We start from the raw sequence: 12,192 nt of genomic DNA on the forward strand, positions 1-12,192 counted from the left end.
TGTGTAAGTAACTAGTAAGGCCATACTAAAAAAAATTACAATGGAATTAAAAAGGACATAATTCTGCTTAGCCTGTGGCGATGCCCATACAATGCGCTATTGAGTCTGGTCTCAAAGAAAGGTGGGCTAAAATGCTTCAAATACAATGCCATTCAAATCCAGTAACAAAATCCCCATGCATTCTACACCACATTTATAGTTCCAGGTGGGTAGCCATGTTGGTCTGCAGTAGAAAAGCAGCAGTTGAGTCCAGTGGTATCTTAGAGACCAACAAGATTTTCAAAGCTTTTATCTGAAGAAGGGAGCTTTGATTCTCAAAAGCTTATACCCTGAACACCTTGTTGGTCTGAAACATGCCACTGGACTGAAATCCTGCTATGCCATGTCTGTATCTCCAGTTTGTGGGGGGGGGGGGGCGCTCTGGACCATTCTGGAGGCCCAAGAGACCCTGGCATTTAATGCTTTTGGTTTAATAGGCAGGCTGCAGTACCTGTGCGAATTCCAAAATATTATTTGGAATATACAGCGTGGCTTTAGTTAATCTTGTGCTGGTCAGCTGGGACTTTGAGAGAAAATACTCCCCCCCCCCCAATCTTTCTGTGCCTCACACTGACTGGCTCTTCGCCGATCCTTGTTTTGAAATGCGTGTTGCTGCTGCACCGTCCAGCCATTTAACTATGCATGCTCTAACCTGCCAGCCCTTTGGAGATTGTTCCATATACAAGCAGCGAAATGGGAGAGGAGGAACCAGCTGACAACCGATTGCAGATCTTCACCTGCAGAGAAGCCACATCTCGGAGCTCATACCAGTGCTTGGCATGTTAATATTTTCAGATCTGCAAACCAAGCGACAAGATGTGTTCTATCAAGAATCTGCAGCTGCTGCAGCCTTAAAAAAAAAACACCTCTTTTTGTTTCTAATTTTTACGACCTGCTTGACATACACGCAAGCGTGGAATCTTAGACTAGGCTTCGAAACGAAAACCTCTGCTCTCCGTTCCTTAGAGTTTTCAGCCCGTCGTCTATTTTGGAGCGGCTAAATTTATCCTGCGGGGCTTTTTCCCTTCCTTTTTCAATAGCCAGAAACAAACAATCGGAGTGGGATCCAGGGACTGAAAACAAAACCGTCCCACCGTCCCATCCCACCAGCGCCTATTAACCTGCCCCAGTCTAGTTTACGAGCGCAGATTGGAGTCGGAGGATTCACTCCGAATTCTAAAAAGTGAAGCGTCTCCGCGGCTTGCAGTGGTTGCTGGTGGGGCGGGGAGGGGGAAGAGAGCAAAAAGCAATGAAATTAATGCTAGCTACCCGATTGGCTCTCCTTTAAGGTATTTTGCATATCCCCGCCCCTCTCCTCCTCCCTTGACTTCTTCGGCTGGTTTGGGTTTGCGGGCTAGTGCAGTGCAGGAGTCCGGCGGCCGAGCAGGAAGGCGTCTGGCTGGAGGTGGCGTCTGCGCCTCCGAGTCGGGGGAAAGAGGGGCGTTCGATGCGACTTCGCCGCGCTTTCTTTCCCGTCTGTGCGGCTGGGGATTTTCTTTTTTCCTGCGTGTGACTCTAACCAGCAGACGTGCCAAACAAGAGGCTCAGCAAACCCCCTTCAAACATTCCCGGAGACTTCCCTCTTCTTCTTCTTCTTCTTCTAAAAGTTTCCTGCGGGTGCAGCATGAAGTGCAGCGATGGCAAGGAGAGGTAAGACGGTGGCGAGGACGCTGGAAGATCTGACGCTGGACTCTGGTTATGGTGGCGCCGCAGACTCCGTCCGGTCCTCCAACTTGTCCCTGTGCTGCTCCGATTCCCCCCACGCGGCTCCCCCCTATGGAGGAAACGGCTGGCAGCATCTAACTGACTCCATGCACAGTCGCCACAACAGCTTCGACACCGTCAACACCGTCCTAGTGGAAGACTCCGAGGTGCTGGACTGCTCCGGGCAGCACTGCTCCCGGCTGCTGCCTGACCTTGAGGAGGTCCCCTGGAGCCTGGACGAGGTGGAGGCGCTGCTCCTCCTCCCGCCGCGCAAAGAGCCCCGCGGGCTGGGGGCCACCGGCACCACCGCCAGCGCCGCCACCCTCAGCGGTGGCGGCGGCGCCCCCCCTGCCAAGGATGCCCTGGCCCGGCTGTCCGCCTTGGCCGGCCGGGCGCTGGTGCGGCTGGCCAGGGAGGCTCAGCGGCTGAGCCTGCGCTTCGCCAAGTGCACCAAGTACGAGGTCCAGAGCGCCATGGAGATCGTGCTGGGCTGGAGCCTGGCGGGCAGCTGCACGGCGGCCGCGCTGAGCGCCCTGTCCCTCTACAACATGAGCAGCAGCGGCGGGGACCGCTTCAGCCGAGGCAAGTCGACCCGCTGCGGCCTCACCTTCTCGGTGGGCAAGTTCTACCGCTGGATGGTGGACAGCCGGGTGGCCGTGCGCATCCACGAGCACGCCGCCATCTACCTGACCGCCTGCATGGAGAACCTATTCCGAGAGATCTGCGCGCGAGTCCTGCAGCTCGCCGCCTCGGCGCCGCCGCCGCACCACCATCACCACCACCACCTCCATCACCAGGCGCAGCCGCCGCCGCCGCCGGGCCCCCCGCAGCAGCCGCCGCCGCCGCCGCCGCCGCACCACAGGGGCCCCGGCTCCAGCGCCGGCTCCGGCGCTCCTTCCGCCGCGGCTCCCGCCGCCGCGCTGCCTCCCGCCGCGCCCGGGGCTGCCGACAAGGACCGGGAGAGCAACGGTGGCAGCAGCAGCACCGCCAGCGGCGAGGCGCCCCGATTGACGCTGGAATCCCTGGAGCAGACGGTCAACAACGACTCGGAGCTGTGGGGGCTGCTGCAGCCCTACCAGCACCTCATCTGCGGGAAAAACGCCAGCGGTGAGTCAGGCGGGCGCTGCGCAGGGCCTGCCCACCTGTTGGGGGCGCGCCGGGCCGGGAGGGAGGGGAGGGGCTGCAGCCTCTGCGCTTGCCTGCCTTGCCGGCGGCCCTGCGCCTCCCAGGGACGCCGAAGAGAAGGGGGTCCCGTTGGTTGGCTCTGGACTGTATTGATAAAGAGCAAGATTCGGGTCCAGCAGCACCTTAACGGCCAATTAGATTTCCAGGGAGAAATCGAGAGTTAGAGCTCTGATGGTCTCGAAAGCCTCGTACCCTGGAAATCTAGTTGGTGCTGCTGGACCCGAATCTTGCTCGTTTACTACAGACCAACAGGGCTACTCGCCTGAAACTGTGCATATAAGTTTACCTTGCCCAGCTTAGGTTGGCTTTCTGGAAAACGAAGGGTGTTTCTTCAGCAGTGTTGGAGTAGTTCAGGAAGGTCCTTCATCGATTTTTTTAAAGCATCCAATTCATGCTGTTGCTAAATCAACAAATGCATTGATTTGGCCTCTTCTTTCCTCTGGAATGACAAGTGTCCCTTCCACCCTTCTGAGGAGGAAGACTGTGTACTGTGCCCAGATATGTTGCCCAGGACTGAGGGTTATATACCCTGCCCACTTGTCTCTTGCACGGTGTATTTTATGCTTCCTGTCATATCTGTCCCAGACATGGTTGTACTTTTACTGCTTGTATGGTAAAAAGGTATGCTTGGCTGCTCCTCCCTCCCCCTACAGGGCTTCTCTGTTGCAGAACAGACACCAGTTCACCTGATAGATCCTCTCTATCACTGAAATTCCATGCAGGGGAAAAGATGCACTTGTTGAATTTCTGCTTGAAGACAACTTTTCTATGGGGTGGCCACTTTTTATATACTTACTGTTGATTATGGTAGCATATAAAATTATGTATATTTTATAAAGGGCTGTAGCTCATTGTACTGCTTTTTGTATATATTGCTTTGTTTTAACTACATTGTCTTCTAATTCTTGTAATCCATTTTTTGTTTTGGTTACTGTATGTCACATACTTCTTTATTGCCTCATTTTCTAATTTTGTAATCTGCCTGCAGTGTCAGGGAGAAAGGTGGACTACAAATATAGTAAAATTTTGTATCCCCTCAGTTGTGATGGTGGGGAAATAGTGCTCTGTGGGTATCTCCGGTGTTGCTGTGTATGATTGTAGTTTATGTCTACACATTCATAACAATTCTGGACAGGCCTGGCTGTGCATGTTGTTGTGGAAAACTGTATCCTGCAGTTGGGTTTTGAAGATGGTTGTATACATCGGACAGCTGTTGCTGTAGTCCTCTGTTGTACAGTGTTGGGGAGGCTACATCAAATGTCTACTGAGGGAGTAAGTTACAAGTATGCAGCAACAGTCATCTTCAGTGGTGGAATGTACTCTGTACTTTTAAGGAAGAAGACTGTGTACTGTGCCCAGATATGTTGCCCAGGACTGAGGGTTATATGCTCTGCCCGCATGTCTCTTGCACAGTGTATTTTATGCTTCCTGTCATATCTGTCCCAGACATGGTTGTACTTTTACTGCTTGTATGGTAAAAAGGTATCCTTGGCTGCTCAGCTGTAGTGCCAGTGACAACTGTTCACTTAAAGTGTTTCTGGAGGGTTGTATCTTGTCCTGCTTGCAGTGCAGACAGTGATGAACGTTAGACCCTTGTAGATGGTTGCACTCCAAGCCCACCTCTAGTGCAAACAGTGGAGATGGATTTTCATTCTACTACCAACTCTCAGGAGATCTGTACTTCTCTTATACCTTTGAGAATGCTATGGGATACACCCACCCCATGTACACTTCAGCACCTGATTCTTCCCTTCTGTGCTTATATCCTTTTGTTTACATTGTCTCGTGTTGTTCAATGTCCACCCATCCCAAACTCGACTTACTTGGGTATATGAACAACTGCTGAACTTGTCTGTTGTACTAAATTGTACCAGACTTCTCACTCTTCCCAGGTGCACAACAGCCAGTCAGGTTTTGCACACTGTCCACATCTGAGGGCGTCTCCATTAAAGCAGTGCGAAGGTGCTGACTCCTCCTCTATCTGTCAGTGACTTCAAGATAGTTCCAGCTATTGTCCATGGATCTTTGATGTTACGGCTGCTGTTAATCAAGTGATGATCTCACTTCACACAGGGTGTAATTGCAGATTTTTTAAAAGGTACCTCTACTTACAAATTCTCATTTAGTAATGGCCACTACATCCCATACCAGATGGGCAATGAGGGGAACATTGTTCCACTCTTACGCATGGAGAACCAACAGTGCACTTCCGGTACAGTGCCTCTCTTCATAAGTGATGCCGAAAGCCCCTAATGACTGAAATGCTAATGTAAATTCATCTCTGCATGTAGCCCTCATCTGATCTTGAAACCTGTATTTATGCTCATTCAGAATGGCATGACAGTCATTCACATGCACCCACAGATTGCTCTGCAGATGCTAAAAGTAATTTGTGTAACTTGTGAAAATCCCATCCGCTTTCCAGTAATGGTGTAAAGCAGAAGTCCACCGCAGCTTTCAATTTTGCTTTCCCTTAGTGGCTTAGCTGCTCCCTTGGGTAGAACTGTGACTGCCTTCAGGATTGTCTTTGAGATTCATTATGAAAACACTTCTGCTTCCTGCTCTGTTTATTTAGTCTGCAGGATCCCTCCTAATTCTGTGAAGTAGGACTGGGTGGTGGTGGAATGGATCATTGTTTTTTCATCTATCTTTGAAAAGTCCCCGTCTGTTTTTTATTTTACTGCGATGCAGTTTTAGCAGAACACAAAGAGATTGAGAATCTCATCTTAACATCAATCTCACTGTTGAATTTTGACTCTCTGTGCCTCACCCCCTTCCCACAAACCCCCAGACATGTGTGTGCAAAGCATTATGCTATGGGGCATTCATAAGGGTTTGATCATATACATCTAGAGATCTGAGCAGGGTAAGGATGGAGAATCAGGCTTTTTTTCTTGTGTGTCTCCCAAAATGATGGGGGAGAGGGTGAACGGAGGCTGTTTCAGATATTACCATCTCGTTCTTTCTATGGATGTATTGTGTGAGCAGGAAGATCTTCTCTTTTGGCACTAATGCCATATCATTTGTACAGAAGATTATGACAGGGAAGAAAGACTACGGGGACTGGGGAGAGGCAGATTTGTGGGCATCTCTGGGCATTATTTGTAATAACATCTGCAGTGAACTTCACAATTGAGTGCTTGGCTATGTAGCTCTGTTTTGTCTCTCTTCCTCTCTGTGTATATTTTTGTAGAGGCTCCTCATATGGTAGAGCTGCATATTATACATGCGTACTTCAAAAGCATTCGTTTTTCCACAGGAAATGGTAGATGTGTAACTGAAGCCGAAAGACCGAAAAGAAATAAAACTTAGTTATATGCAGTGACTTGGCTAGCCAGAGATTGCGTTGTGAGAGCTGTGAAATGCAGTCTTTTGCTGGGGAGATTTCTTTCATGTTGCTGCTTGTTTACTGAAAGCTTGAGGCAGAAGATGCAACTGAGATGATGCATCAGCTTCCCTGGGACAGGTTTTTTATAAGGTGCCCAACAATAATTGTAATGCTTTCCCTCCCTCCTCACAAATCCTGATAGCCTCAGAGTGGGAAATGCATTATGTTTTTCAGATACATGCAACAACACAGGTAAAATGGGAGCCAGGCTGTGGTGGCATGTTAACGTTTGATGGAATCCAACTCTGCTGGTGTATTGTATGACACTCCTTCTCTGTGAGATACACACTTGGTTATAACCCGAGAGGCGAAAGCAAAACAAGATAAGATGCAGAATGCTAAAATCAAGGAAACTAAATTAAAACGGCTGCCTAGAAGCTGGCTCTGTTAGTTTGCTGCCTAAAGCGGATCTTTATGTTACCTGTTATTTTAAGATACCCTTATAAGGGTGGAGGTTTTTAGAATTGTAGTTCATATTTAAGCACTTATTTGAAGGATGTGTTCATACAGAAGAGGGCAACCGAGATGATTAGAAGGTTTGGAACAGCTTTCCTATGAGGAAAGGTTGAGTCTGGGACTTTTTAGATTAGAAAAGAGACAACTAAAGGGGGGGATGTTAGAGGTTTATAAAATCATGCATGCATAGACAGAGTGGGCAAAGAAAACTTTTTCTCCCTCTTCCAAAATGCTAAAACTCAAAGGCAACCAATGAAGCTGATAGGTAGTAGATTCAGGGCAGGCAAAGGGAAATACTTCACTCAGTGAGTGATTAAAATGTGAAATTCACTGCCAAAGGATGCAGTGATGGTCACAGACCTAGACAACTTTAAAAAGCCATTAGACAGATTAATGGAGGGTAGGTTTATAAATGGCTGCTCACCATGGTGACTAAAGGGAACCTCCACAGGTTGCCTCCCAGTGCCAGGAGGCAACATCAGCAGAAGGCCTCTGCCTGCATGCTGTGTTTTTGGCCCTCCAGAATAACTGGTTGGCCACTGTGTGAGACAGGATGCTGAACTAGATGGGCAACTGGTCTGTTCCCTCTTACTATGTTCTTGGGTGTTGTGTTTCTCTCATTGATCCTTTGTCTCTGCCACTTTTTATTATCTTACTGTTGAATATAGCGAAAGATCCATGGAGCAAGAACTTGCCTTTTAGCTTGCAAAGTGCCATGTGTGTACAAAACCAGTATAAACAAAAACACGACCCCCCCCCACCCAGCTTCTGAATTCCATTCAAGGGACTGGCCCTTAATGCTTAACAACCTGGGCCTCACATATCTGAGGGACTGTTGCTCCTGGAATAAACCCAAGCACCTTTTCAGTTCTGTCCAAGTCCCCTGGTTCACTGTCCCTTTCTGGTTACCTCTGTTCACTTCCAGAAGAAACTGGACCTTTTTCTACGTTGTATTCACCTTTCTGAAACCATACACCAGGCCCCATCTTTTTGCTGTCTTTCAGAAGAACTGCAGATATCCTGGTTAGGTGGCAGGATATGGGGTTAGCAGCAGCTATTAAGGTGACTTCCTTGGTGACATCTTCCTGCCTTATATACCTATGCACTCCAGCTGTAGAGGAGAGCTGAGCAGGGCTTTTTTCCAGCAGGAACATGGTGGAATGGTGTTCCGGTACCTCTTAAAGTGGTCACATGGCTGGTAGCCCCGCCCCCTGATCTCCAGACAGAGGGGAGTTTAGATTGCCCTCCACGCCGTTCAGTCTGTCTGGAGATCAGGGGGCAGGGCCACCAGCCATGTGACCATTTTTGCCTAGGGCAATTTAAACTTTAAAAAACTTTTTAAAACTCCACCCTTGTTCCAACTGACCCAAAGTGACGTCATTCTGCGGTTTTGAGTTCCACCACTGAGTTCCACTACCTCTTTTCCCAGAAAAAAAGCCCTGGAGCTGAGGAATGTAAAATGAGTAGGGAGATAAGTGACGGTGGAGGAAAACTATCACTGACTTTGAGCATGTCATAGAGATCAGTTGGAAGCATTTGAGGTGACGATGATGATGGTGGAGAAAACCTGTGTCAAGAAGAGTAATGGCTGCTAAGTTGTGGCCTGCTGAACTCTTCCATGTACTTTGTTATCTGCTAACACCTAGATGTGTATTCATGGAGGATCTGAAGTATTACTCATGCAGGATGAATCCAGTGGCTTGCTCTGACAACCTAGTGCAATTTTCTTTTGCTGATAAACCCACCTAAGCCCCTTTTGCACTGGGGACATAACTCCTTATCCCAGAAGTCAGGCCAAAAAGCACAGAATCTGCTTGTCTGGACCCTTTCACACCTCTCATGTTTGGTCAGTGTGGTGCCGTTCTTTTTAATCTGCACCATGTCAGAATGCATCAGGATTGATGAGTGCTGGCACTTTCGTCACCAGTGCTGTCATTGGTGACGTCACAGTGCCAGCCCTGTCCTTTATTTTTTTCTTTTCTATTTTTCTTTTGCACGTGTGATGAATCGATGCATTGCTGGAATGCTGCATCAATCTGTTTCCTGGATTTTTCCCTTTCAACCCGTTGGTGTATTGATGCTACGCTGGATTTTTAATTTTTTTTAAAAAAAAATGAGTGGAAAAGAAAATGGAGAGGAAAGAGGAGAGCAGGGAAGAATGGAAAGGAGGGAGGAGGAGTGGCTGGATAGACAACAGTGACTAATCACAATGAAGTGGGTTGGCAGAGGGCGGGAGGGGGGCAGAAGACGGTGGAACACTAAAAGACAGGATAAAGAGTGTGCACGAGGAAACAGCAGGCTGGAGAACAGATTTTTTTTTAAAAGTCGGGCTATAAGCGCTCCCAGGAAAGCTGTGGAAAAGCTGCATAGTAGCTGGAGGAACTACTCATGGCAGCAAATTGGGTGCAGATGGTCACAAAAAACCTGCTGCAATATGGGAGCTGACCTGGCAGTCCCATCAGACTCCACTCTAAATGCAGAGGCAGTATCATGGGTGTCATTTTTTTAAATGGATCATTTTGGATTGATTGCACTATCATATCTAGTGCTGTGGGTTGTGAAGGCCACTGCTTACATACTGGATCTTTTTACATTGTAAAAGACAGCCAACAGGAATTAGGGGATGGCTGTTCAAAACAATTAATGCCTTATTTTCTGCAAGCGAGTAACCCTCAGTTTTAAAAAGGCAGGTTTCCACATCCCATTGAGGAATCCAACTTTGGATAGTAAAGAAATGGTCAGTTTTGGATCTGTCCCAAATGCAGGACTACCAAAATGATCCCTGTCACAACCAGATCTGAAGCCTGACTGGGAAAAGGTCCAGGCGGTTCCATTCAAGTAATTTTACCGTGGGCTCTGCCACCACTTGGTCAGGGACTTTGCCCAGAAAAGGGAGCTTTTAGAAGTAGAGAGAGGCAATTCAATGATAATAATTTTGTTAGAGGTTTCTACTGTATTTATTACAGTGGATCATGCTACCATATTAAGCCACGTGGAACAACAAGTGGGTATTTGTGGGATAGCCCTCCAGTTTATAATCTTTATGGAAGATTATAGGAAAGGGTTTTTGGAAAAATGAAACCATCCACCTGGGCCCTGTATTACAGTGAACCTCAGGGTTCAGTTTTGTCACCATTCTTGTTTAATGTTTCTACACAGCCTTCAAACAAGATTGTTTGTAGCGGTCTGGATGGTTGTCATCAATATGCCGATGACACCTAGCTCTACATCTCCTTAACAAAGCAAGCAGAAGCTGCAGTGTCTGTCCTTATCAATGCCTGAAAGCTGTGGTCAAACAAGCTGAAATTGACTGATTCCAAACAAGTTGGAAGCATTACTGGTAGGAAGGGTTTCAGTTTATTTGAAGTTGATAGCATGATGTTGTCTTTATTAACTCTGGCAATGAGTTTGGAAGTTTTATTAGATTCTGGCTTTTTATTGGGTAAACATATTGATGCCGAGACTAAACATGCATTTTTTTCATCTACATTTGGCACGAAGAAAGCTATGCTCCCTTGGTAGGGTAGACCTTGCCATGTTGATTCATGATAGAAACCTCTGGCTTGGCTACCGTAATTTGCACTACATGGAACTGCCCTTGACGACAATGTGGAAGCTTCAGCTAGTGCAAAATATGGCTTCCTGGTTTATAACTGGGTGCGTGCATAGAAGTTTCTGCAACTGCAATGGCGTCTGCTTTGCTACCAAGTTCAGTTCATGGTGCTGTTTTTGGCATAAAAGCCCTTCACAATAGAATATTTTGTTCCAACCATTGTTGCTTAGAATGAATGTTAAAATAGCTGGTCTAAATCTAATTTCCTGAGTCTTAAATCCATTACTTTTTGCCCTACCCTCGACTGATAAGGCAAGCAGTTTATCTGTATTTTTCTTATGAGAACTTTCTAGATATTTGGACAATATTATAGTTTCCTCTGTCTCCCAGTATTTTATCTATGCTGTGTGGAGATGGAGATCCTTTAACCTTTAGTATTGTAATACAAGCTCTAAATCTTTTATCATGTTTATTGCCCTTCTTCAGTTTTCTGTGTATTTTCTTAAGCTGTACTGTGTAATACTGAACATTCTGCAGATTGAGAATGTTAAAAGAAAAAAAAAAACCATATTCCTCATCACTGTGTTTAAGGCAGAAGAGTAAATTTAAACAGCCATTTTACTCTGGGTAAATTCTAAACTTTTACATAACCTTTCAGAAGGTTTATTGTTTTTATCTTAACATGCAAAGTGTTCTTCAGTCTCACCACTTGGGTTTTGCAAAGCTTATTCTTAGCAGGACTAGATTCATTGAAAAGAGGGGATTTTAGCAGGTGCTCTTCTCACCTCCACATGACAAATGGTACCTGGAGATTCACTTACATACCCAGCCTTGAAAGTACAGAAGCTCCTTTGCATCTGGTCACTACACTTATTGCAGTGGAGTGATCTCACAATGCATCTTTTACACAGTTTTTTTGATCTTTTACACAGTTTTTGTGGTGGTATCGGGAGCCTTTTTGGGTCTGAATGTGCAGTCTAGAAAACATTTTAAATAATTTAAGGAAATTAAGAGTTTATTACATTTATATGCTCTTGTTATTGCAACACTAACAAAATACAGTGTAATTGTGGGAAACAAGGTTTCAACAGGGACTATGGAAGAAGTGATGAACCCCTTCAGTAGGCAGATTCCACTAAGGCAATTCTTTTTAAAATTCAAGCCGATGTTTTTCAGTGTATGTTGTTGTTCAGTCCAGTTCTGCATATTTTGAAGAGGACTGTTGTCAGTGAAAGCACGTGCTCATAAAATAAGCCAGTCTTTTGTTTCTAGGTTTACCGAGTCTGCCTGACTGCAGCCATTGGGAGACCAAGATGCAATGCCTCTTTTTGTGGTGACTGGGTTATTTTTGCATTAAATTTTATTAACATCTGTGTTTCTCCTTAATGGGGCTTTAAACGTTATGTAAGGTTGTTCCCATTCAAAAATAGATGTTTTAAATTTAAATTGGGAAGTTTATCTAAGTACCTTTTTGAGTTTGGATTTTTGTCTTGTTAGTCTGTATTTCTGTGCTGATTGCTGAGACATATAGCAAGGACAATACATTGAAATGACTGCTGGTGAACTGTTGTAAGTTATGCTATGACTAGGTTTGCCAAATGCCCATTGATGCCTTTGGCCACCAGGACTCCCGTGGTTAGTGGGAGAATTTTTTAAAAACTCACCATCAACAGTAGCATGGCATCACTTCTGAGAAAACCCAGAAGTGAGGTCAGTCCTTTCTAGGAATTGCCAGGAACTTTAAGGTTTTACCTTAGTGTTTCCAGTGATTCCTAGAGAGTACTGATGTCACCTTCATGCTTTTCCCAGGCATGATTTAATATCACTGATGGCACATACACTATGTCTGCCCCCGTCCCGGACTCCA

At 46.3% G+C, this 12,192-nt stretch overlaps 1 protein-coding gene across 3 annotated transcripts in view; it reads left to right on the forward strand.

The window, feature by feature from the left end:
* The first annotated feature begins 1,430 nt into the window (after window positions 1–1,430).
* Window positions 1,431–12,192, forward strand: part of ABTB3 (ankyrin repeat and BTB domain containing 3) — a 270,752-nt gene continuing 259,990 nt past the window's right edge. For all 3 annotated transcript variants that reach the window (XM_054988430.1, XM_054988429.1, XM_054988431.1), the window contains exon 1: window positions 1,431–2,850. In XM_054988430.1, coding sequence (XP_054844405.1) covers window positions 1,677–2,850 — 1,174 coding nt within the window. In that variant the 5' untranslated portion in view covers window positions 1,431–1,676. The remainder of the gene's footprint in view (window positions 2,851–12,192) is intronic.

Source organism: Eublepharis macularius, chromosome 9, assembly GCF_028583425.1.
Source record: "Eublepharis macularius isolate TG4126 chromosome 9, MPM_Emac_v1.0, whole genome shotgun sequence".
NCBI classification, from domain to species: domain Eukaryota; kingdom Metazoa; phylum Chordata; class Lepidosauria; order Squamata; family Eublepharidae; genus Eublepharis; species Eublepharis macularius.